Raw genomic sequence first — 23,972 nt, forward strand, 5'->3', positions numbered from 1 at the left:
TGATATTTACTAAACTAGCTCATATGCACATGTAGTATACAATAATTATCTGCAGTACACCAAAATCTTTGTGTACACACGGCACCAAATTAGGACCGATTACCGTAAGAGGTATGGGGAGGGACCCGGAGTAATTGACCAGTCGGAAAGCATAGAGAGAGGACTATCATTCCACTTTACATGTCAACGAATCATGTCTTAGGGGAAATGGATAATGAGGAATGAAAACATCAATCAAATTTTGGTTCTGAGGCGCCACCAAGTGGTACGTGTTATAGATCGCTCGCTCGGATATCGATCAGCCCATTCCATATTAGGGGATTTCATAGGTTTAACCAGAAACCAAAGAAGAAAATGCCGTAAATGCACGGACTAGCGTACCGTTCAGAGAAAAAAGAAAAAATATGGCACGGCTTGCCCTGTGCGGACGATCTCCACTTCGGGTACTTCTAAGGTTGTATATGAATGGCTGGTAATGCCTCTGAATGGCCAACTATCGCGCATCGCGTTAAATTCTCATATGAATAATTGAAGAAGCGCATGTTAGGTTTGTTTAATGGATTTACTTCAACTATTAGAGCGTAATTAAGAACTCTGTTTCAGGGGAGTAATGGAGATTTCACATGTAAGACTTATGCACCTTATGGAAAAGTACAACAGTACAACATAGTACACCGAAATTCGGAGAATTGACTTGGCTTTGTCTAGAAGTTCGTCCCCCTGGCACTAGACCTATCAGCTAGAAGAGGAAGGTCTTTCTCACATGTATAATATACCCTCAAGCCCGGTTTCACATTGTAACCCCTTTTAGAAATACTACATGTACGGAATCCCATTATTTATTTGTCAGCATGCATGGTAGTGGACATATCAGAAGGATCATAACAGACCCTTGAACACTTTTCTTATTCCATAGGTTATAGGGCGGTCATCTCCGGACCGTTAAGCCCCTCTTAACCCCCGTCATTTATACAATGCATCAAGGACCCAGCTAACGCGGGAAGCACGGGCCTGGCCACTCTGCTGGGTCGTTTCATATTAACTCTGTTTCTTTTATTGTTTTCCATTCTCGATAAATGAGATCTCGGAAACAAAAGTTGTATGTTGTACAGAGATAATAATCATATACAACATATAAGGATTTTGTGCGAAGTCATAATTGTCAGGGGGTAAGATCCACTCGATTTCCAGTCGCTACCGCGCGGCTCATCTTCCCGAGAGGTTCCGTTCCTGAAAAAAGCGGAGTTCCGGCTTGCTTTTTTCCCGCAATCACTTTATAGCATTGGCAACGGCATCTACTTACGCCCCGGATTGATATACTCTATAGAATAGTATCTCGCTAGTTGAAACTCATTTTTAGGACAATGCGGGGTAGGAGAATGAATCTAATGATTTTAATATATACAATCTGACCTTGGGTCTAGATTATTGGATACAACCCCGTGCTGTAGATGGAATAGATTATAGATGTGAGCATTTGATTGACCTTGTCGTCGGCATTGATAACATCCTTTCTAGAATTCTGAAAGCAATATCTGTTTAGATATCGTCGATGGTCCCCAATCTGCCAAACCATTTCCCCATTCGAGTACGTGACTCATGTACTTGATAATCAGTAGATTAACCGCTCTGCCTAGCAAATATAGCCTACCTATATACACAGCTCTCTATTTTGGAATAGCAATGGTGCTCAGTTGACATATTTCGAGTTCTTTGAATACAAACCCCTCATCAACCTGGCAAAGTCGAAGTCGTTCTAGCTCGGGGTGGGCCACGCAATCACCACAACCCCGCGAAGCACGGGTTCCGTGTCTGGACCCCCGAAAATGGATTCCTGGACTAATCTCATCTGAGACAATAGAAACTGCCCAAATGACCGGACCCCCACGCAGTCTCGTATGGCAAGCAGGGCTGGATGAACACGTCGAAGCCACCCACGACCCTGCGCATCTTATTGAGTTTGAGACCGAGATTGATTCTGGTGTGACAGTTATATTGTGGCCGGTAGAGTCCTATCCATATGGAAGAAGGGGGCTCTTCGATGGGCAATCTCAATAGTTTGAAACCAATAACCTCCGCGTTATTTACCTGATTTCTCGAGTGAAAACAGGATCAAGATAAGATTTGACAGATACTTGACTTGGAGGCGAATAAGGAAGCTCGTTGGGGCCCAATGAGCCCCGCTTGAGTCAGTCACAGCTTTTAGGGTTAACCTTCCGTAAATTGGGATATACTCTGGCCTTCTTTATCCTGTAAAGGTATAACAACAATAGCAACAATTCCAAGAGCAAATTTGGTCTTAAGCTTTTACACTGCCATCTCGTCTGAGCAATTCGCTTTCGCATGTTCATAGGTAGACGCGATAATGGCCTTCAAGGTCCTAGATATGTCAAGCTTTGCCCGGTTCGCTTGAGATGACCACATTCGTTGTGCGGCTTAGGGGTTGGCTGTCAGCTTGCGTAGTCAGAAAGCCAAAGACCATTTAGGTTTAACGGCCACGATGCACTTATTTTGCTACAATATGATTCAGGTTTCATTTGCATCTTTCAATTAACTTTGACGCCTCAATACATAAAAAGGCAGGATCGTCGTTCAAGAAACTATTTATAGTCGGGATAATGTGAGGATAGTATCGCACTCGGGACGATTTAGAGTACATATATAATTGGGTAGGTCTGTATGTTGTACAGAGTACTCCGTACTGCTAACTGCTATTTTTGATACTCCATCGTCTACGAAGTATTCTGTACAACATAGGGTCCCCAAAAGACCCATGCGTGGAGACTAGACTGCCGCTATAGTTGCCCCACTGACAGAATCTTCTTCGGCCTCGTATATATGGACTTTATCGGGTATTTTTCTCCCGCCAAACTCCATTAGCCTGGGCGCTAAAGCACATGGCTTTTCTCAATTCGTGCTGTTTACTAAACTTTAAATGATTTAACATGAGTTTAGCGGATGATGAAACTGTTATCTTTTGAGGTTTCAAAGACACCAGGTACGGACTAGCTTGAGGGAACGTACTTTGTAGATATGGTTTGCAATGTACCGGTATGCGGATCTTGCATCAACAACCCCCTTTTAATCCTTCCAGAAAGACAAGATAGTTCTAGTTGTAACGAGTATTACATTTCCGACCCATCACGTCCCTAATTGGGATATGATGTGCATTAACCAAAAGCAGGAACGGAAACGACTTCCACCGTCTACAACTAATAGTCCAGGAAATCCCGGATACGAAGTATGCACTCTTTTCTATCATGTTCAGATGGTATACGGTATATGGAGCATGTATTTTAGCTTTGGGAGGGGTTTGGTACGATGTACATGCCTAGATCTTATAGCCAACCTTGGAACTCTCTGCCGCTTAGGGTCAAGAACTGACGATCTTTCGGCTATTAAATGAAACTTTAGCTTTTTGCCGCTTTCTCAATACTTGCCCAGGGTTTGAACGAGTGGCATAAATATGCCTCATCTGGTATATTATTAAGTGGCTTTTCTATCTTGCGGATTTGCCGGGTTCGTGGGGGTTCAGTTGGTTAAACCAACCATAGCGATATCTGCGAATGTCTAGTTTAAGGGAGATCCAACTGGCCATTGAGAGTCATGGTTTGAAAATTAAAATATCCATTATATGGATTAATTGAGGTTTTCTGGAGTGTGATTCCTCCTCTCACATCAACGTCATTGCATATAGTTCGGACTTGGCTACATCATGTTAGGAATGGAAATCAAACATTCTGTTCGACCTCAACCTCAAAAACCCTAATCCCAATAAATTGAATATTCAGATAAGCAAACTGATATTTCCTCAAAATAACCAAGGATATGAAGCTATTCCAAAAGGCGACAGATGAAACCGTAGTATCACGTGCCAGCCTCAGTGCGGTCTGGATCCCCCACATGTAGGGGGCAAGTGTTCCGCATCTGCTTGATAGCATAGCAAACGATTAAAGATTACTTCAGGCTTTTATTTATATTGTGAGCTGGTGAGACAATGGAAAACCTTCATCCCTCTTCTGGGATCTAATCCTCATTCGAACCCACCAGACGTCACCACCTTTTATCCTTTGCGACAACCGACAAGCTCACTCACCATGGAGGACCTAAACGGCTTAAGTTGGTCCTCCGACTCCAAAAACCCAAGCAAACCACCGCCGATGAGCTCCGGGTACTTGTACCCAAGTATACCGTCAAATGGCGGCTCCGGCAGGTCTACCCCGTTATCTGCGACGTCGAACCGCTCAAGCTCGCCATCAAAGCCCGCTACTTCTAGCGGAGATAGCTTCGCCAATCTGGTCTCATTCAATTCTTCCGCCGGAAACAAGAACGTTTCTCTCCTAGAACAGCAGAAGCGCTTGCAGGAGGAAAAGGCTAAGAAGGAAGCCGATAAACGCAGTCAATTCGAATCGCAATACGGAGGCCAGAACAACCAGTTCTGGGACAACTTTGAAGGACGTACCCAGAGCCCCGCATCTATACCTGCTTCTCGATCTGTACCGCCGCCCGCGGACGATGAGGATATCCTGGCCGCCTTCGATGCTGCCGCACCAGTGGATGCGTCGACCCATTTCCCAGTGCCCGAATCTTTGAGATCGTCACCTCGAATCGACGTGAATAACCGCCCAGGACCTTCCAATGGAGGTATTACCATGCAGGACAACACGGGGGATATGAGCGCCTTTGATGACGATGACCCATTCGGCCTCAATCAATTGAAGCCGAAGTCCGCTCCCGCCCCTCCACCTCAACAGGGCGACGACGATGATTTCCTTGGTTTGCTCGGGAAGCCGGTATCAGAAATCCCCCACCAAGAACCACCTCCGAAATCTGCCACTCCTTCAGATCGTGGGCGAGACGATGATGCATCTCCTATGCCCTCTAACGAGGTCGATCGGGCTATAGCGGAGCTGGTGGACATGGGATTCCCCGCGGACAAATCTCGTCGGGCTTTGGATACCACAGAGTCCGGAACCGATGTACAGGCTGCTGTTGGCTGGCTTCTTACCCAGGCCCATGCCGAATCTCGGCAAAAGACTGAAGGACACTCCAGTGGAACTCGTTCTGCCGATCGCGCTGAAAGGAGCGATAGTCGTAACCGCGACCGGCCTTCGTGGATGCGAGAAGATATGCCAGAATCTAGGTCACGTCAGGACAGACGGAGTCCAGCATCGGCGGACAAAGACCCTGCGCAGGTCGCCTCTCAATTTGGTAATAACCTTCTGAAATCTGCAGGCTCGCTTTGGAAGACTGGTAGCAAGAAATTCCAACAAGCTGTAAGCGAATTCAACGCCGAGAATGATCCTAGCCAGCCACGTTGGATGAGAGATGCATCCGCTGCACAGGATGAACCTCCTCTGCAGCCGCAGCGTCCGGGTGGTCGTGATCAGCCGGCTCTATCCCAAAGAGAGCAGCAGGAACTCACCAATGAAGCGCTTCTTCTTGAGTCCGGAGGCGGTCGGCCTCAGAAACCTCCTCGTTCTCGTGAAACCCACCAACCCGACCCGAGAAGCCAGCCTTCTCGTGACCAACCGGCCCCCGGTGCTGTCCAGCCAAGGCAGCAACCCAACTTCCTCCAGCGTCCATCACGACCTACCTCTCAAGATCCTAAATCTCGACTTTCACGGTTTGCCGCTGAAGAGCAACAAGCACAAGCGTATGTTAGTCCCGCGAGACGCAAGCGACCTCAGGCGCCCCCGCCTCCTTCTGAGCCTGCCGTCGATCTCTTTGATTCTCCCGCTCCGTCAGCTAGCCGTTCAAAGCCTCCTACCCCAGCCCAGAGTGGCACGCCTCCTGCACGCTCGGCCTCTATCCCCGTACGGCCCAAAGCGCCAACGCGGTCTATTCCACCTGTATCTCAAGAGGCACTTCAATCGACACATCGGCACCGCACAAAGGCCGCAGAGTCATACAAGAGAGGCGACTATGCAGAAGCCCACCAGAGTTTCTCTACGGCTCTCGGTATGCTCCCTGACAAGCATCCAATTACCATTATCATCCGCAGCAATCGTGCCATGACAGCCCTCAAGATCGGCGAACCCAAGTCCGCCATTGATGACGCCGACATCATCCTGACATTCATTGGCCCATCTAGGGGTGAATCAGAGGCAATCGATCTCTGCACCGGGGAACCACCGAAGCCTATGAAAGACTTTTTCGGCAAGGCTTTAATGCGCAAAGCCGAAGCCCTAGAGCAACTTGAGCGCTGGGGTGATGCCGCGCAGGCGTGGAAGCTGGCTGTAGAGTCTGGTCACGGTGGTAGCACAAGTATCCAAGGCCGAAACCGTTGCGAGAAAGCGGCTGGTATCAACAAGCCTCAATCTAAGCCTGCCGCAGCCCCTGTCAAGAAAAGACCTTCACCTCCGCCTAAGAAGGCTCCGGCTACGTCCGGCCTCACGGCTACATCGGCATCTGGGACAGACTTTGAAGCAGTCAGTCGTCTGCGGCAAGCCAACCAGGCCGCTGAGCGCGCCGACGAAGAGAAGTTTGCTCTTTCCGAGAGCGTTGACGCCAGAATTGCCGCGTGGAGGAATGGCAAGCAAGACAATTTGCGTGCGCTCCTCGGTAGCCTGGATTCCGTTCTATGGCCCGAGGCTGGGTGGAAGAAGATTGGCTTGTCGGAGCTGGTGTTGCCCAATAAGGTTAAAATTCAGTACATGAAGGGCATTTCCAAGGTACACCCTGATAAGGTATGTTTACTCCCTTCTTGGGTGTTGGCTGTATTTCATCTGATCATCAACTAACGTTTGCTATCAGATCCCGACAACTGCTACTACTGAGCAACGTATGATTGCTGGATCCGTGTTCGGAACCCTGAATGAAGCGTGGGATAAGTTCAGAGCTGAAAATAATCTCTGAGAATTCCCATTTCCCTGTTGATACCATCTACCCATATCATTACTTACACCTCATGCTTCCATTAGAAGGCGGCCTTGATAGCATCTTTGTCCTGTACATAGAGACTCCTGTACGAGCGGTTGCCTTTATGGTTATTCCCTGTAGTACTCATCGCTGCATGTTTATCTTTGCTGATATATGTCCCTAGGTAGCCTGCAAGACGGCTGCTTGGGCCGACGATGTCTTGCTAGCTCTGGCTGTATAACCGAAACGGTTCACGTCAATATCTGAGCGGGTTATCGATGAGTTCGTGATGCCCAAAATAAATTCCCTACAAGGTTTGCAAGCGCCGGTCTGATATCAGAGTTGACTACCAGCTTGGCTCTAGGATTGCGTACAATGCGAGTAATGAAAGAGCCTTTTGAGTAAATGATATGGGCGGTGTAGACTGTCTTCGAAGACATCAATGCCTTACTCTATGGAAATTCTATGCTAACAAAACAATCACTGGTATCTATTCATCCTCATGCCTCGGTAGTCTCTTCTGTGGCCTTTTCTTCTTCGATCTTTTCTTGCTCGGCATTATCCCCTGATTCTGGTTGTGGATTTTCTTCAGATTTCTTCTGCTCTTCGCGAGCCTTCGCTCGTTCCATCGCAGCCTGTCTCTTCATTTGCTTCTTGCTAGTCTTCGGCTCATCGGGCTTAGCAACCTTAGCAGATGGCCATTGATCCCGACATTTTTGCTCTTGTTCCTCAGTCCAAGCCCGAGGCAGAATCGCAAAAACCAGATATGAGGTGTGAGTTCGGAGGTCTGGCTCTGACCGATGCGTCAAGCGACCCTGCGCATATACGGGAACTTCCGTCTTCTCTTTATAGAACGGAGTCTGCTTCGGAATTGGTTGGTAATCTGGTTGATCTTTGGTCGCTCGGTTGTCGCGGATGAGCTTCGCACGTTGTTCATCACTGCGAAGCTTTGCAACTGCCTCCTCAACGGTCTTAGGATACAGTGTAGCTCCGCGCACGCCCTCGGTATCCAGCCCGATACGATCCCGCTTGACATCCAGCCGACGCTGGGCGACTTCCACCATTGAGATATTGAGCCATGACAGTTTGCGCATAGTGCGGATTGTACGCTCCGCCTGCTCGAGACAGGGCGAGAATGTGCAGATATAAGCGGGAGAGTCAGGATCGAGAGCAGATTCCTGTCCGGGAGGCGGATTGCGCACGAGGTGCTTCAGCGCGAGCCAGGGAGCAGGGAGATCCAGGAAGATGGCGTTGGCCTTGGGCGATTTGCCGGTTTTGGGATCGCCTAGTAGAAATCCGTCTTCATAGACATCACGATGCGTAGCCTCCACTATCCCATCAAGACCGTGGTCTCTGAGTTCCTGCTGCACTTTGGCCGCGCGTTGTTCGTGGAATTCGAAACTGCATACCTTTCCTAGTCGTTGGCGTTTGGTCGTTTCGCCAGTTCCCGGATATCCGTTGAAAACGGCGCGAGCGGAGGCGTGCGTGAACGAGCCACTGCCGGCGCCGGCTTCAATAACTGTGCAGCCCGGTCGTACGCGGAGTCGGTGGAGAATGTAGCTGTAGTCTGGGGTGTAGACGACCTGGGTACGATGGGGAAGAGATATGGTCCACGCTTCGGGTGTCGGGGCAAGTATGTGCAGGAAGCCACTATCCGCAGTGACGGGTGCCCTTAATGATGGCTTCTTCTCCTCCTCTGCGCCAGTTGATGTTGCGTCCGCATCGAGCTCTTCGGCCTTGCGCTTGGCGGGTTGTTTGTTGCGACCGCGCGAGCCTGTGTCGACTTTTGAAGCGACAACCTGTGCGCCCCAGGGTTGTCCGATCAGGGTGCTGTGTGGGAATGAGCCGAATCGGGTGTTGGTGACCTTTCCTTCCCAATAGCCTTGGTTTTCATCGTCATGGTCGCGGAGGATCGTCGGAACGATCTGGTCGCGACGGAGTTGCAAGAGGGCGAGGCTGTCTGCGTCGGCCTGTACGCCCCGGGTGAAGAATGGAGACGGCATGGTGAGCGATATTAGTAAGGGTGATTGGTATGGACAATCCCTAACTTGAGGCTGGAACTTGCCTCTCCGCAAGGAAAAAAGGCTGTCATGCTCATTGCCTGATTGGGCTATAAATTAGGGCTCAGGGCTCCGTCCTTCCATCCCAGTTACCGCCAATCACAGCGAGTCCGCTGTTGATGGATGAGTCGATCTGGTCCTGACGAAAGCCCCTCCCCCTCCATTGCTTTCGTTCCCTCTTTATGCTCTTCCCCCGATCTTCCCTTCTTTCCTTTTCTTTCTTTTCGCCGTCCAAACAGCGGTTTTTATTGTCTGTCACTTCTTTCAGGTCTATGTCTTCTCGCCAGCAGCCGCCATGGCGGCAACCGGCCGTTAGCCCGGATGCGCAACTGCCTCCATTGAAGGTGTGGAACTCGTTGACTAAGTCCAAGACCCCCTTCGTCCCGATCGACCCTGCGGGAAAGAAAGTTGTGTGGTACGCGTGCGGACCGACTGTCTACGACGATGCGCATCTTGGACATGCCCGAAACTATGTTAGCACCGATATCATTCGGCGTATTATGCGCGACTACTTCAAGTTTGATGTCAACTTCGTTATGAATATTACGGACGTGGACGATAAGGTATAACTCGGCGCTGTGTATATGGAGATAGTTTCGAGCACGGTGACTCACCAACCATATAGATCATTCTCCGCGCCAGACAACAACACCTGTTTAACGAATTCATCGCTGCCAACCCTTCGATTACCCCGGAGGTCTTAGATACCGTTAAAAGCGCTTTCGTTGCCTACTTAAAAAAGAACCTTCCCTTACTCGAATCCGAACTCCCTCCGTCGCAGTACCAGAAGGAAGTTGAAAAAACTTATGCGACTATCTTGAATGGTGGAGCTTTGCCAGGAAATGAGAAGGCAGGTGATGATGAAGCCAAGGTCAAGATGCACATCAAGACGGCTGCATCTGCCGCAAAAGTCATCGCGGAGGCGGAAACCCGTACCGGCTCGAGTGCCGACCCTGCCCTCTTTGCTGAGTCTTTCTACTCAAATGCGCAGGATCTCATTCTGCCTTACCTCGATTCCCTGAAGGGCGCATTGGTTGATGCGGACGACCACAGCATCTTCACCAAGTTGACTAAGAGATATGAGGAACGGTTCATTAAAGATATGCGGGACCTGAACGTTCTTGACCCCACCGAGCTAACTCGCGTGACGGAATATGGCGATGAGATTGCGGCCTTTGTGGATCGTATTGTTAAGAATAACTTCGGATATGTTACAAAGGATGGATCGGTGTACTTTGATATCAATGCCTTTGAAGCTGCGGGCCACCCTTACGCTCGCCTTGAGCCATGGAGTCGGTCAGACAACAAATTGGCTGCAGAGGGCGAAGGCTCTTTGGCTAGCAAAACAACAGAGAAGCGTGGTCCTTCCGATTTCGCTCTCTGGAAGTCATCCAAGCCAGGCGAGCCGAGCTGGTCCAGTAACTGGGGTAAGGGCCGCCCTGGTTGGCACATCGAATGCTCAGCCATGGCATCAGCCCGGCTGGGTAACCAGATGGATATCCACTCTGGTGGTATTGATCTTGCCTTCCCGCACCACGACAATGAGCTTGCCCAGAGTGAGGCATACTGGCATGATGACCACAAGCATGAGCAGTGGGTTAACTACTTCCTGCACATGGGCCATCTGTCCATCCAAGGATCCAAGATGTCCAAGTCTTTGAAGAACTTTACTACTATCCGAGAAGCGCTTGATCGCAAAGACTGGTCTCCGAGAAGTCTGCGCATTGTTTTCCTTCTGGGTGGCTGGAAGGACGGTGTTGAGATCACAGAAGATCTCGTGAACGTTGGCAGCTCATGGGAGGAGAAGGTGAACAACTTTTTCCTCAAGGTTAAGGATCCTGCGGCTCTCCAGTCGTCAGGCACCGACACCACCTTTGCTGTTGATTTGGAAGCGGCTAAGAAAGCGGTTAACGACCAGCTTTGTGATTCTTTCAACACCCCCGCTGTCATGGCGACTATCTCAGAGCTTATCTCCAAGTTCAACATTGTCGACAAGGCCACCGTCCCCTCCGACGTCGTTCAGGCTGCCGGCCAATGGGTTACCTCCATGGTGAACATTTTCGGTCTTAACGGCACCGCCTCGGCTGACAGCACTGAAATCGGCTGGTCTGGTATTGACATCCCCGAGGAGGCCAAGGCCTACCTGTACCCTCTGTCGGCTATGCGTGACACTCTCCGTGAAGCCGCGCGGTCCAAGGCTGGAATCTCCGCCAAGGATCTCGAGGCGGCGGTTGCCAAAGCATCAGCACCCCAAGAGGCCTCTGAATCTGCCAAGCCGTACGCCGAAGTTTTCTCTAACTTCCGCGCCAAGGTGACGTCTTTGGAGTCATCTGATTCTATTGGCAAGGATATTCTTTCCCTGTGTGACCGGGTGCGAGACATTGACCTCTTCGATATCGGTATCGCCCTCGAAGATCGTGAGAATCAGCCTGCCCTGGTCCGGCCAGTCACTCAGGAGATGCTCAAGGCGCGGGAAGAGAAGGAAACCCGTGCTCTCCAAAAGCAGGCCGAGAAACTGAAGAAGGAGCAAGAAGCTCTTAAGAAGGCAGAGAAGGGAAAGCTGAGCCATCTGGAGATGTTCCGTACCAGCGAATACACCGCCTGGGACGATGAAGGCATGCCTACCCGTGACAATGCCGGTGAGGAGATCACCAAGAGCCGGGCGAAGAAGCTCCGCAAAGAGTGGGAGCGCCAGAAGAAAGCACATGAGGCGTGGTTGGCCACCCAGGCCAAATAGAGGCCAAAAAAACAAAAGAGAGCATTTGATTTTTACATATCTAGTTTCATAGGTATCGGTATCTTGGGGGTGGGTTTCCACTTTGCATCGCGTGGCGTTTCGACATATATCCTTCTTATCCTACACAATGCCAATATTGCCTGATTGGGATACTTTTACTATTCAACCCGATCTGCTGAATAGTTCTATAATGTAAACCTGAAATAGTGGGTGCTTTTAGCCCAGCTTTCATACTGCATAGTTTCTAAAGCATTTCCCCCATGTTGCACCGCAATACCTAGATGCACAGTGCATATTCGGCAATATGGCCCACTATCAAATCACTCGGGCCGACAAATCCGTGCCACTTGCGGAGTATGGTGCCCCGGAAAGCCCCCCATTAATTGTATTATGGAGTTGGAGAAGGTCGGGTGCCCCCTCGTCTCTCTTTTCTCTCTCTATTAGACCTTAGGTTTGCTCATTTCCTACATCGCTAGTTTCAAATTTAGCCCTCTACACTCAAGATGGCAGTCCAGACAGGTCTCGACTATATGCGTTCGCGCACACTAGTTGACTGTGATACGATGGACGATGAAGGTGAGTCAACTGGCTCCTTTACGCTATAGAGATTATGATCATTTCTAGATAACTGACCACTTTCTAGTCGCCAAAGCCCTGGGACCATTCCAGGACTGCACTTCCAACCAAGTATGAACATGGACATGCGACGTTAGGCCAGAGACTAAACACATAGGCTATTGCACTCGGTGAACTTTCTAAGCCAGCACGAGCTGAAGTCATTGCTGCGTCGTGGATAGATGCGAAGACATTGCATCCGAAGCACCCTTCCATCAGCGTCGAAGAATTAGCTGTCGACATTGCGGTAAGTTGTTGCTTCGATTATAGCATGGGTTTGAGAAGCTCAACTAATATCGACTAATAGATGGTTAGACTGGCCATGGGAATGGCAAAACACATTCATGGACGTGTGCATGTACAGGTTAATCCCTACTACTCGTACTCGTCGGAGAAGATTGTCATCAATGCACTCCGTATGTCCCACTCTAGCCATTGGCATTGTTTTTGGCCAAACCTAGTGCTGATCATTTAAAGGAATTGTGCAATTGTTCCAGCATGTCCAGCCAGGCTTTGACAACGATCGCATTTGTATCAAGATTCCGAGTACATGGGAAGGAATGATGGCCTGCCGCACGCTTGAGTTAGCTGGTGTGCGTACTTTAGCGACTACTCTGTTCAGCATGGCTCAAGCTGTACTCGCAGCCGAAGTTGGTTGCACTTATATCGCGCCCTATGTCAACGAATTGAAGGTGCATGTCGAAGCAGGGTGTGTACTCCCTCAATCTTCTTCAAAGCCCTGCCTAACGCTTGCCTATTTCAGTTACGTGGATAATGCAAAATTGCTCCCGCTTTGCGCTGCCATCCAGAAATACTACCAGTCCATCGATTCGCCCCCTCTAGTCCTCCCTGCTAGCTTAACTTCGGTCGAGGAGATCTTCTTGCTTGCTGGGGTGGACCATCTCACTATTTCGCCGAGTTTGTTGACACAATTGACTCAGCCTTTCGCAGGAAATGTGCAGTCGCTACTTGATGTTGCACCGACACTCCCAGTCCCGGCACCGGGGATCTCTTACATCAATGATCCCAGCCTCTACCAGATCACATTTGCCCGAGACCTGCACGGTGCTAGTCAGATCAAGCTAACCGAGGTAAGTGCATACATCGATCGGCTTTTATACTTCGCTGACAGAGACCAAGGCTGTAAACATCTTCTGTGATGCCCAGGACAAGTTGGAGCTACTTATGAAGGCAGCTGCGTGAATCTAGGTAGCCACAATTAAGACAATGCTATCTTATTTAAACCATAGCTTGATGAATATCTAGAAATAGAAGGAAATCAAAGAAATCAACAGCTTAAACACCATATACTTCTGATACACGTGACCCGACGTCATCCATCTTTCATCTGTGGATTTCTCCGATTCTCTTCCACCTCCAATTGCATCTATTTACAACTTGCACAGAGCTGGATTTTCCAGCGACTTTGTTTATATTGGCATACAAATTTTTTACATTATTTTGTACCCTAAATCTCTATTGAGAATACTTGACTTTGAGTCGCACAGTTCGCCTGCAAGATGTTCCCATCGCAGGCGGCTAATTTTAACATTGAGGCCCTTAGCGGCATTTGTGGGTATGTTCAACGACCTGAACTTCTCTTTTTTCCTCTATGGTGTCTTTTTTCCTTAGCTGTCATGTTCGTTTGATGCATGCATATGCGACATCGGATCTAGATCTACTTGGCCCGGCGATCTCTGCATGTTTTGTTTTTCTTAATCGAAAACTAACCAATTAGATCGATTTCTATTGCCTGCTGGGTTGTAGTTTTCTCTCCTCAAATCATCGAGAACTTCCGACGTGGCTCTGCTGATGGCCTTTCTCTCATCTTCCTTATCATCTGGTTGGCTGGCGATGTGTTCAACATCTTAGGTGCCGTGCTACAGGGCGTGCTCCCTACCATGATCATCCTTGCAGTGTACTACACATTAGCAGATATTGTTCTACTGGGACAGTGCTTTTACTACCGGGGTTTCAACCTCAAGGAAGAGCTATCGCCCTCGTCCACACCAGACCTTTTCGCAACCAACGGTACTTCCGATGCGGAGCGCAATGGTGCAGAACATCAACCAGAGCCAACGGAGAGATCATCCCTCATCCCGAAGCCCAGCCCCCAAGACACAAATGTAACCGGACAGTTGCCCCAGGACCGCAATCGCCCACTTTCCGACGGAAGACGGCATTCGGCAACCTCTTTCCATGATATCTTCCACCCATCGGTAGATGGCACCCACCTATCACCCGCAACGCCCTTCATCGAGCCAACGACCGATTCCGCACGGCGACGTGCTCAACGCGCCCGTCGCCGCCGCATCTCCGCCCTCCAATCAATCCTTTTCAACCTTACCGCCGTCGCTCTAGTCTGTGCTGCAGGTGTACTAGGTTGGTTCGTCAGCCCGGCCGCAAAGTCCTCACCAGACCCGGAACCTCTCGCTATGGATGTTCTGGGTCAAGTATTCGGCTATTTCTGCGCAGTTTTGTATCTTGGGTCACGCCTGCCCCAACTGCTCTTGAACTACCGCCGCAAATCAACGGATGGTGTTTCACTACTGTTCTTCCTCTTTGCTTGCATCGGGAACCTGACTTACGTTCTCTCTATTCTGGCTTACTCGCCTATTTGCCATGGTGGGTCTCCTGAAGAGATCATGGGCCATCGTCACCGTGCACAGTGTCGTCCTGGTGAGGCGGCTGCGCTGTATGGCCGGTATGTATTGGTGAACTTGTCGTGGTTGGTCGGCAGTGCTGGCACGCTGCTGTTGGATATGGCGATCTTTACTCAATTCTTCCTGTACCATGATATCAAGGTTGACGAGGACGAAGAGTAGATACTTAAAATTTGGATGTGATTTATTGTATATATAACGTTTGAATGAGGAGTACTTCAGCTTGGAATAGGACATTCTCTGGCCTAGCTTTATCGCATTACCAGTACCTGTGCTTAACAATGCTCTCATTCTATAGCAGTAAACAGTGATATCGGTAGTTATACTTAGAAAAGTCCATTTAACAAAGCCCCTTTCCGCTTTTTTTGACCGTCATCTAAACAGAATGATATCTAAGACTACAAAAAGAGTACTGAAAACGCTACTCAAAACACATCACAAGGCCGCTCATGCCGCCGCCTATTCTTGTCATAGTGTAATAAACTTGACAACCTGATAACTTGGTGGTGAAATTAGCATACGGTCATTTTATAGCAGCCTGGAGAGATCAGGCGAGAGCCATTATCAGAAGATATATATGGGTGACGCATGTTTCTAAAGATAGCGAACACAATCCCATGCTTGTCATCCAACCAGTGAAGGATTGACCTGGCTGCAACAATGATGTTCTGGTCTGACATGCAAATCGTCATACATGCATACGAATACATGATATATCTCCTCAAGTTTACAACAGAAACACAGTGAGAGAGCTGCAGGGCCTGTCAGATGAACCGAGGATGCTACGCTGGACCGACACTTGTAGTTGGATATATGACAGCTGTTGGAGTTTAGGAGTGCCACCAAGCTCCGTGATACTAGACACAGTTAATAATACTTCATCATTATGGTGTGAAAGTAGTACTGTCGGTTAACTGGCCTCAACGAAATCATATTACAGTCTTCTAAAGATTCCCTGGGCCGCCAGAAGCCGGCAAAACAACAAACTAACCGAGTAACACATGTGGAACACACTTTTGTATCGGGTATAATTAGAGACAAACTGGCGGTCAATCTTGATTTCCAAGCTGAGCTCGCTAGCCGGGAGATGTTTGCCATAAAACAGGGATCGCAGATCCCCGATTGGATCATCGCAGCCATGAACCATCGACATGCCCAAAAGCTCGGCGACTTATGCCTGAAACGTTCTTGACAATTGTATAGCGTTCCTTACTTCGCTTCATACTGAGGGGGATATATTAGCTCAACGCGGCTGCTGGAGATACAACTTTACCTCTGAGCCAACCATCTCCTGTATTAACAGACTAGCATAAGCGTACTAGCGCATAATTATGGCTTGCAGGAACACAAGTCCGTGAAAATAGTAACTTATGAAATGTAAGGGGTTGGCGCCAATATAAGTTTCACGGAGAACGAATAGAACTCACGCTACGTCCGAGCCCTAAGCGCCCACAGCCTATCATTTTGGCTTCAAGTTTACTTACTTGCAGCCCTAAGCTGACTTGTAAAACCAAGTTCCTGTTACTATTAGCGCTATCAGTGACTCTATATCGCGATACCTGGTTTATAAGATCTGTGGAAGCTTCACAGCCAACAATCCGTCTATATGAAAGTTGGCTATGAAGTTGGGTTTCATTATTTGCAGTGTTGATTCCAGCCTGACTTTCCTTTCCAAATGACCTTTTCAAATGACTCTCTCAAAGACAAGAATGGGTATATATACCCCAGTTCAATCGCACCATGGAGAGAACAGAATCATCCAGATATCATCTCAAGATCCCAGAGCAAGCCTACCATCCAAAAACACTTCAACAAAGACGAACTATCTACTTCATTACTCAAACAACCAACCACAATGTCCCTCCCTATTCCTGTGACTGAAGACAGAACGCTACAGGGTCGCTGGGTCGAACTTCCAGGGGGTGTCGTGGCAAACAAGCTAGGCACAAGCTCTGTGGTAGCGATCTTCAACAGGGAACGCGTTTGGGTTTGTAACCTTACCTCAGATCAGGATCGTATCGACCTTGTGAATGGAATGTACGAGCAAAGCCGAGTGCTCTTCCACAATAGGGAGGTGGAAGTGTGGATTGTGTACGCGGAGCAAAATTGGGTGCAAGGACAGCGAATTGTGGCGTTCTTTGAGCAGAGAGTGCCAGCTACTTGTATCTTCAAGCAGGTATATCGCGGGCCATCTTTCTTGGAAGAAGGTGCTCAGGTTCTCGTAAAGAAGTTGGTGGATGGGACTGTCGTGGCTGCTGTGGGCCGGCAAGATGGAGTTGGTTCTCATGTTCTGCTTCAGGATAGAACCACTGCGGTGTCAACGGAAATTGGGATTCGGTTTGTGTGAGCATGGCATGTTTTGGGTTTGAATTTGAATGTCTATCGGTTGGTGTTTGGTGAACTTTTATGTCTATGTGATTGAAGCCTACAAATTGAACTACTTGCTTTTCGAAACTAGAATTGATCAAACAGCTTCAAAGAGCTGGTAAATTGAGACAAATGTCACAGCAAATGATACCTGAGAAACACCTCGCTCATGCGGCATAGCAATCAGAAGAGAGAAAATAGTAAGGAAGCAATCATTGAGGGTGAGCGTCTACTTTACCCTTCGCGACCTCAGACCAGTTTGTGCTCAGGGCTGTTCCCTGGCTTTCGGTGTAACTTTTGATCATAGCCCGGCGTGTCTCTGGGTCAGCTCCGGCATACAACTTCTTGAAGAACCCGTCGACAGCATCACCTTCCTCATCCGATGCGTTTCCATCACCCCCTTTGTCATCTGACTTCTTTCCAGTGAGCGAAGATGCGAGCTTATCCCAATCCTTGGTTCCGTGTCGTGACGAGGTGGGGTACGAAGGGCCCGAGGTAGCTGGCGCCTTTTGCTCTGCTGGACGGTCTGTGATCTCAGTGGGGTTGGCTGAGCCTTCGAGAGCACTCCATTTCTGGCCGGGAGTCTCCTTTCGCAAATTGATTTCAATTTTGGTGCTCTTGACTGAGAACTTGGACTCGGCGGGATTGATAGCTGCATAGAGCGGGTCGAGGGTGAAGTCGTATTCAGAGCCAGATGGGAGGGGGAAGTTGATCGAGAACTTTCGCAGAATTAGTTACAGGCTCAACAAAGACCGAGGATAATACTTGCCGAATCTTCATCCATTTTGGATATCACACTATCCCTTGAAACCCCTTTGACATAAATAGTCACAACCACAGCGTCCTGCGACTGATACCACTCGTGGCGAACCTTCTCCGGGACAGCAGGAGTAGCCGTAGCACTGGTGATTAGGTTTAGATTTTGAGCAACCTTAGCAGCCTCAGCTTTAACTGTGGGCTCTGTCGCTCGTTCTGGCTCAGCCGCCTGCTTGGGGGTGCCAGCCTTGAGGGCCTCCCACTGAGCCTTGGCCTCCCCTGCAGTGGGAATATGGGTGGAGGATGGGTACTCGGCAATAGAGACAGCAAGCTTGGGATCATCCTTATGTAACTCCGCCTGCTTTCGTTGAAGTTTAGCAATCCAAATCGGCATCTGGGTGCTGTAGTTGTTTTTGGAGCCTCCCAATCCGGATGCTGGGGCCATGGCAGCCTGGACCTGCTCCGATTTATTCTCTGGGGCTTTGTTGCTCTTTGTTTTCTCCGCGAGGATGTCGAAAAGAAATCCTGCATCTCCATATCGTTCAAGTTGGTAGAGTGAGACGGCACGACGCATCTGAGCAGAGAGGATTAACTCGCGGTTTCCACGGTCTCTAGCGAGTTGGAGCGCAATTTCAGCATCGTTAAGAGCAGCCTGATAGTTGGGTCCACCATCTGCGGGCTTGAGGCGCGAATAGGCCGTCGATCGTGAAATGTAGTATGCCGGGGCGCGGGGTAGCTCGCTCAAGGCGTGGGTGTAGTGTTGGATAGCAACGGGGTAGTTGGACGCGGCAGAAGCCTTGTCACCGTTAGCTGCAGCATTCATGGCGACAAACTTAGGGTCTTGAATTGATGCACTTGGATTAGCTGGAAAACAGGACATGTATTTCAGTATGCCGGGATAAATGCGCTCCAATTGGCCATACTCCTGTGGGTCCATTTTGAGTCACGTGGTTCTGTATTTGCTGTGAGGGGAAGATGAGGGGAAGAAGAAAGAAAGAAGAGAAGACATTAAAATACGAACACACATATAGCGACGCATCGTTTGATATATTCATTAAATATCTGAATTAACCCCTTCATTATTAATTAAGTACATAGAGATTATTGTCCATAAATAGTCTACACAAGCTCTGCATTTCCGAACTTCTTACTATACAAGCCCAAGGCACGAATAGGCCAGTAGAACTTGTAGTTGGGATACGAGATCATGCTAGAAGGAGGGTCAGTAAATGCAATCTGAAAGACCAGAACAGTAAGACTTACCAAGACTGGTTGAATACACCCTCAATCGACTCCTGCAGCCACTCGCCATTCCGCTGCTGGCGAGACATCAACAGTTTGACGCCTCTCTCCAATGGTTCCTTGTGAGGATAGCCCGCCTCCATAAGTCCGATAAGGGACCAGGCAGTCTGACACACCTGGGACTTCTCGTGCTGAACATACTTATGGGTTGCGCTACTTAGATATGACTCACCCCAGCCACCATCAGCCTGCTGCTTCTCGATCAGGAAGTCACAGCCCCGACGAGAGTCGGCGCTCGTTTCATATGTCTCGCCGACACTGGCCAGACTTTCGAGGGCGAACAATGCTGCGTAGGTGAAACAAATACCCCAAGAGCCATACCAGCTACCGTCGGGCCGCTGTACGTGCTTGATGTGGGCCACAGCCTTCTGCTTGGCGGCACGGATTTCGTCAGCGCGATATTTGGGGTAGAATTTGCTGAAAAGTGACAGGGCCGTAACAGATGCTGTTGTGCATTCAGGGTGGTCGTAGCTGATCATGATTCCGCCAAAGACTTCTGCGGCATTGAGCCACTCAACCTTGGGTGAGGCACGGGTACTTTCGTACTCGGAGAAGCCGCCACTTGGGTTTTGCATGAGTAAAAGACAGTCAACAGCATCCTTCAACCGTTGTTCGGAAATTAGCTTAGGGAAGCCGTGCATCTCCTGCAGCTGAAGTGTTGACCGGAGACCCTCGGCAGTGCAGTCGCTGACTGTGTAGCCTTGGTCCTTGGTGCTGAATGGCCAAGCGCCCTTACGGTGTTGGCGGTAGCATTTATCTTGATCTGGCACGTTCTCTCGTAATTGATGGTCCTCAAGGAACTCGAGAGCCTTTGTCAACATCGGCCGCCATTTGGGCTCGTCGGCGAAACCAGCGACGACGATCGCCTGGGTGATGAATGCTGTGTCCCAAACTTGCACGCCATTGGTGCCATTTGCGAGCATGCCCTCGCCCTTTACCCACATGTAGTCATTCAACCGCTCCCTATGTTGACGGACAGAGTAACTGTCAGGGCCGTCGTGGATAAAGCAAGCCACCATGTTCATTGGGTTATTAACGGGTCCCAGCCCCGCATATTTGGTGTTTTCGTCCTCCATGCGAATCAACTCCCAGGTCCATTCCTCGGCTCGCTTAACGATACTAGGGTGTCGAAGGTAAGGGCTCCAGAGCCGAACCAGCACCTCATTGGCTGCATTCAACACCCACGTCTTGGGATAATAATTGTCTGCCTCGTGAATAGAATTGCGATGCGCAGCAAAATCGACAGAGCTGTATGGCTGAGTGTATAGCTCTTCGCGTAGCTGTCTTGTCAAGTCATCCAGGGGGTGAGACCATTGCTTAGACCACAGCCAGGACATTGGGAGGAACACCTGACGCATGTGAATCCACCACCGCCAAGGAGCAAAGGGAACCCAATCAGGAAGAAGCCTAGATAGTCATTTAGTAAAAAAGAGATTGTAGCTGTTGAGATGCGTGAACCAACCAAATCTCAGGGGGAACTGGGTTGACGCCTTCCCATTCCATCACACCCAGAATACTGAGCCAGAACTTAGCCCAGTGAGGACCGTAAATGGCACCTCCAAATTTATGCAGAAGGCCTCGGGCTTTGATCATGCGCGGGTCTTCTTCGCTGACACCGACCAAGCGCAGCGCCACATAATTCATACAAGTACCGAAGACGGAGCTGTGGGCTTCAATATGCAGACCCCATCCACCGTCCTCTGGGTGCTGACGGGCAAATAGGTAACGCTTGATCTCCGTTGCATACTCGGGCGGAATAGGGGTATTGGTCACATAGTAGGTGATCAAGATACCCGGCAGCAAGAACATGGGACCGCCATACTCGCAGGCCCAGTTTCCAGGCTCCAGTTGCAAATGCGAGAAGAAAGAAAGCCCATTCTCGGCAGCTTTCAATGGTGTCTTGGCCTCTGGCAGCTCTGGAAGACCCTATAATGTGTCATTAGAATTGATTGAAATTTCAGATTATCGTTGGCAATTGAGGGTTAGATACCGTTGGCAATCCTAAGTGATATTTATCAGCTATTGACTGTGGCCACTTTTGGTTTTCCTCATCGGATTCGAGATACCGCCATGTTTGACGGCCTTCCTCATCAACCAATCGCCAGCGTGAGTAATCGGTTTTAAGATCTCCATTGGCATCTGGAGTGAGATGACCCTCAGCTGGGGTTCTCCATGGTCCAATATGAGGAGTAGAAGACATTATAAGAGGAATTGGGCCTTATTGTCAATCTAATAAAGACAATAAACAGCTTGGAGAGCTCAGATGTTCACGGGGTGGAAACTGGGGAAGCTTAGTCATCAGTATCACAACTGCAGTGTAAAATGAAGAATGTTTGCATGTGATTTGATGCAGACAAATTGATTCAAAAAGAGAAAGGAAAAAAATATAATAAGGATGGATGTCGAGGATGTTCTGATTAAGAGACAGGGGATCTAGGTATGGTGTGGCGTGGGCGTGGGTACCGAGTGTTTCCTTTCTATACGAGAACTCCAAAGGGAAGAGAGTAAATTAACCAAAAAGAATATCAATGGATATTGAGTGTATAGATACAGTAATTCTAGATATAGAGGGAGAGGAAAGGAATCTTATATAGTAACCAATTACTTACCTCTATTATCATGTCATATTGTTATTTTATAGAACAAGTGAAAGCATTGATCCAAATAAGTTTATACTAGCTGACCTTGGAAGTGTATAGATATTATCGGGAAGTATGTAAGCTCATCACTCATTGTGGTCCACTAGGTATGGGGTGGCATCTACCCTCTTGTTCAACCCCATCCATCACCTTGCCTAAATCCAACCCGATGGCAATGGCTGAGCTAACTGCCGACACTTTGGAAATAGATGACGGTCGAGATCCCTCGGTCCAAGAATTCATCAACAACACCCTCACATCCCTCATACACGGACTCTCACAGCCTCCGGCTGAGGCCAACATCTCCATCACCCTCAAGCGCAGAGCCAGCCCAACTTCTTGCATCATCAACCCCATCACCGGAGCTTTGGAAGCGAGCCCGAAAGTCGAGACGCACAGGGAATACTCTTGGCCAGGAAAGACGCCATATGAGGCCTGGAAATTCAGTATGATCTTTCCTTCTACCGGTCCTCGACATCGTTCCTGGATGACAAACTGACTGAGTCTGTGTGTCATACTAGCTGCCATCCTTCGAATTCTAGCTATATTGGATCAAGCTATTCGAACGGGCCAGCTAATCTCCAAGCGGTGAGCTAGCAATGTCCACGAACCAGTCTGAAAGGTATGCTGAGCAGATCATACAATCAGAGACATATACTATATCGATCCGGAATTCTTCCGCGTGCAGTGTACCGTGGACCGCATTGTCGATGACCTGGCATACACCATCGGAGTGAACAGAACGGCATTGAACGTGGTTTGTTCAGCCGAATCCTCTGGTACCAGCACGGCAAGGTCGGGCTGTTGACATTTTGCACTTTCTAGGAAGCGGCAGCAAAAGGACTGGTAACGGGCGACTTTCGGTTGATCCGTGGACCGCATATTTTGATCGATGCGCAGTCTGTCACTGAGGACAGTTTGATTCCTCGCGTAGAGGACGGAGACGAGATTGATCTTTCACGGGCCCGCTGGGTACTGGTCATTGAGAAAGAGGTATGAACCACGAGACAACACAAATAACATCAGTACGCTGAGCTCCATGCACACAGGCAGTTTTCCACCGACTCGCGCGAGTAAGTTACCACACCAGAGCACTAGCTGGAGAAGGGATCATGGTCACGGTGAGTTGCGTCTCTACGTTATAGCATGTTCTGTCGCCAAACGAGCGACTGAACTCAGCGATACTCGAGCAGGGGAAAGGATACCCTGATTTCATGACACGAACCTTCCTGCGCGCCATGTCCGACTCTGTATCCAACCAGAGCAGACGCCCGCCCCGGTTCTATGCCATCACCGACGGTGATCCCCATGGCATGGCTATCATGTCGACGTATAAGTATGGCTCGGCGGCACACTTGCACCAGAATGCTCGGCTCAGTGTACCGAGACTGCAGTGGCTGGGTCTTCGAGTAACAGATATCATAGCAGTTCCGGAGGTACTTGGTGATACCGCCCTTCTTTCGCTGACGGCGCGAGACCGCAAGAAGATCATTGCTATGCTTCGAAATAGTCCTGTCTGGGCGAGTGATGGACCGGAGCCAGAGTGGCGTGCTGAATTGCAGCGGATGCTGATTTTGAATCTGAAGGCGGAGATTGAGATCTTGTATGGGTGCCCAGGGGGCTTGGAAGGGTGGATTAATCGGAGGATGTTTCGGCAGGAGTAAGATGCTGTAGAATCTGCATATTTAGCTCTAAACGAAGGTATAGACCGCATGAAACAAAGACAGAAACAATATCCCATATCCGTTGCCATGAATCTCCCAATCCTTTTGCAGAAGAAAGAGACATGATAATACTAAAGCAGACCCAAGATTTAGCAAGACACTAGAATAGAAGAAAACAGTTTATGAAAGAACTGCATGTATTTCATCCGCTATCATAATGCGAGGATAAGAATGCACTGTACAGACCGAGAAGCCATCGCATATCCAACCATGCAAAAAAAGAAACCCTTGAACGCCAGCCATCAAAT

General features: G+C 49.0%; 7 protein-coding genes across 7 annotated transcripts; 5 read left to right on the forward strand and 2 right to left on the reverse strand.

Moving 5' to 3' along the window:
* Nucleotides 1-4,097: 4,097 nt before the first annotated feature.
* PGRI_060780 (UBA/TS-N domain protein) lies at nucleotides 4,098-6,858 on the forward strand (the record flags this gene model as incomplete). The annotated part of the gene is made up of 2 exons (XM_040793792.1): nucleotides 4,098-6,689; nucleotides 6,757-6,858. 2 exons carry the CDS (start codon nucleotides 4,098-4,100, stop codon nucleotides 6,856-6,858), a joined length of 2,694 nt encoding a protein of 897 aa, XP_040648647.1.
* Nucleotides 6,859-7,361: 503 nt separating this feature from the next.
* Nucleotides 7,362-8,864, reverse strand: trm61 (tRNA 1-methyladenosine methyltransferase subunit GCD14; the record flags this gene model as incomplete). Its single annotated transcript, XM_040793793.1, has 1 exon — nucleotides 7,362-8,864. The coding sequence occupies one exon, from the start codon at nucleotides 8,862-8,864 to the stop codon at nucleotides 7,362-7,364; it is 1,503 nt and encodes a 500-aa protein (XP_040648648.1).
* A 329-nt stretch (nucleotides 8,865-9,193) lies between these two features.
* Nucleotides 9,194-11,658, forward strand: PGRI_060800 (cysteine--tRNA ligase; the record flags this gene model as incomplete). The annotated part of the gene is made up of 2 exons (XM_040793794.1): nucleotides 9,194-9,484; nucleotides 9,547-11,658. The coding sequence occupies 2 exons, from the start codon at nucleotides 9,194-9,196 to the stop codon at nucleotides 11,656-11,658; spliced, it is 2,403 nt and encodes an 800-aa protein (XP_040648649.1).
* Nucleotides 11,659-12,161: 503 nt separating this feature from the next.
* On the forward strand, nucleotides 12,162-15,098 carry PGRI_060810 (Aldolase-type TIM barrel; the record flags this gene model as incomplete). The annotated part of the gene is made up of 8 exons (XM_040793795.1): nucleotides 12,162-12,234; nucleotides 12,302-12,345; nucleotides 12,392-12,520; nucleotides 12,581-12,689; nucleotides 12,751-12,982; nucleotides 13,037-13,364; nucleotides 13,782-13,849; nucleotides 14,012-15,098. 8 exons carry the CDS (start codon nucleotides 12,162-12,164, stop codon nucleotides 15,096-15,098), a joined length of 2,070 nt encoding a protein of 689 aa, XP_040648650.1.
* A 1,693-nt stretch (nucleotides 15,099-16,791) lies between these two features.
* Nucleotides 16,792-17,283, forward strand: PGRI_060820 (uncharacterized protein; the record flags this gene model as incomplete). The annotated part of the gene is made up of 1 exon (XM_040793796.1): nucleotides 16,792-17,283. The coding sequence occupies one exon, from the start codon at nucleotides 16,792-16,794 to the stop codon at nucleotides 17,281-17,283; it is 492 nt and encodes a 163-aa protein (XP_040648651.1).
* Nucleotides 17,284-17,515: 232 nt separating this feature from the next.
* PGRI_060830 (Prenyltransferase/squalene oxidase) lies at nucleotides 17,516-21,561 on the reverse strand (the record flags this gene model as incomplete). The annotated part of the gene is made up of 6 exons (XM_040793797.1): nucleotides 17,516-18,022; nucleotides 18,136-18,923; nucleotides 19,211-19,269; nucleotides 19,323-20,768; nucleotides 20,824-21,287; nucleotides 21,352-21,561. 6 exons carry the CDS (start codon nucleotides 21,559-21,561, stop codon nucleotides 17,516-17,518), a joined length of 3,474 nt encoding a protein of 1,157 aa, XP_040648652.1.
* Nucleotides 21,562-22,169: 608 nt separating this feature from the next.
* On the forward strand, nucleotides 22,170-23,664 carry PGRI_060840 (uncharacterized protein; the record flags this gene model as incomplete). Its single annotated transcript, XM_040793798.1, has 6 exons — nucleotides 22,170-22,446; nucleotides 22,522-22,588; nucleotides 22,649-22,757; nucleotides 22,826-22,993; nucleotides 23,050-23,073; nucleotides 23,146-23,664. The coding sequence occupies 6 exons, from the start codon at nucleotides 22,170-22,172 to the stop codon at nucleotides 23,662-23,664; spliced, it is 1,164 nt and encodes a 387-aa protein (XP_040648653.1).
* Nucleotides 23,665-23,972: the final 308 nt, after the last annotated feature.

This window comes from Penicillium griseofulvum, assembly GCF_001561935.1.
Source record: "Penicillium griseofulvum strain PG3 chromosome Unknown contig_95, whole genome shotgun sequence".
Classification (NCBI taxonomy): Eukaryota; Fungi; Ascomycota; class Eurotiomycetes; order Eurotiales; family Aspergillaceae; genus Penicillium; species Penicillium griseofulvum.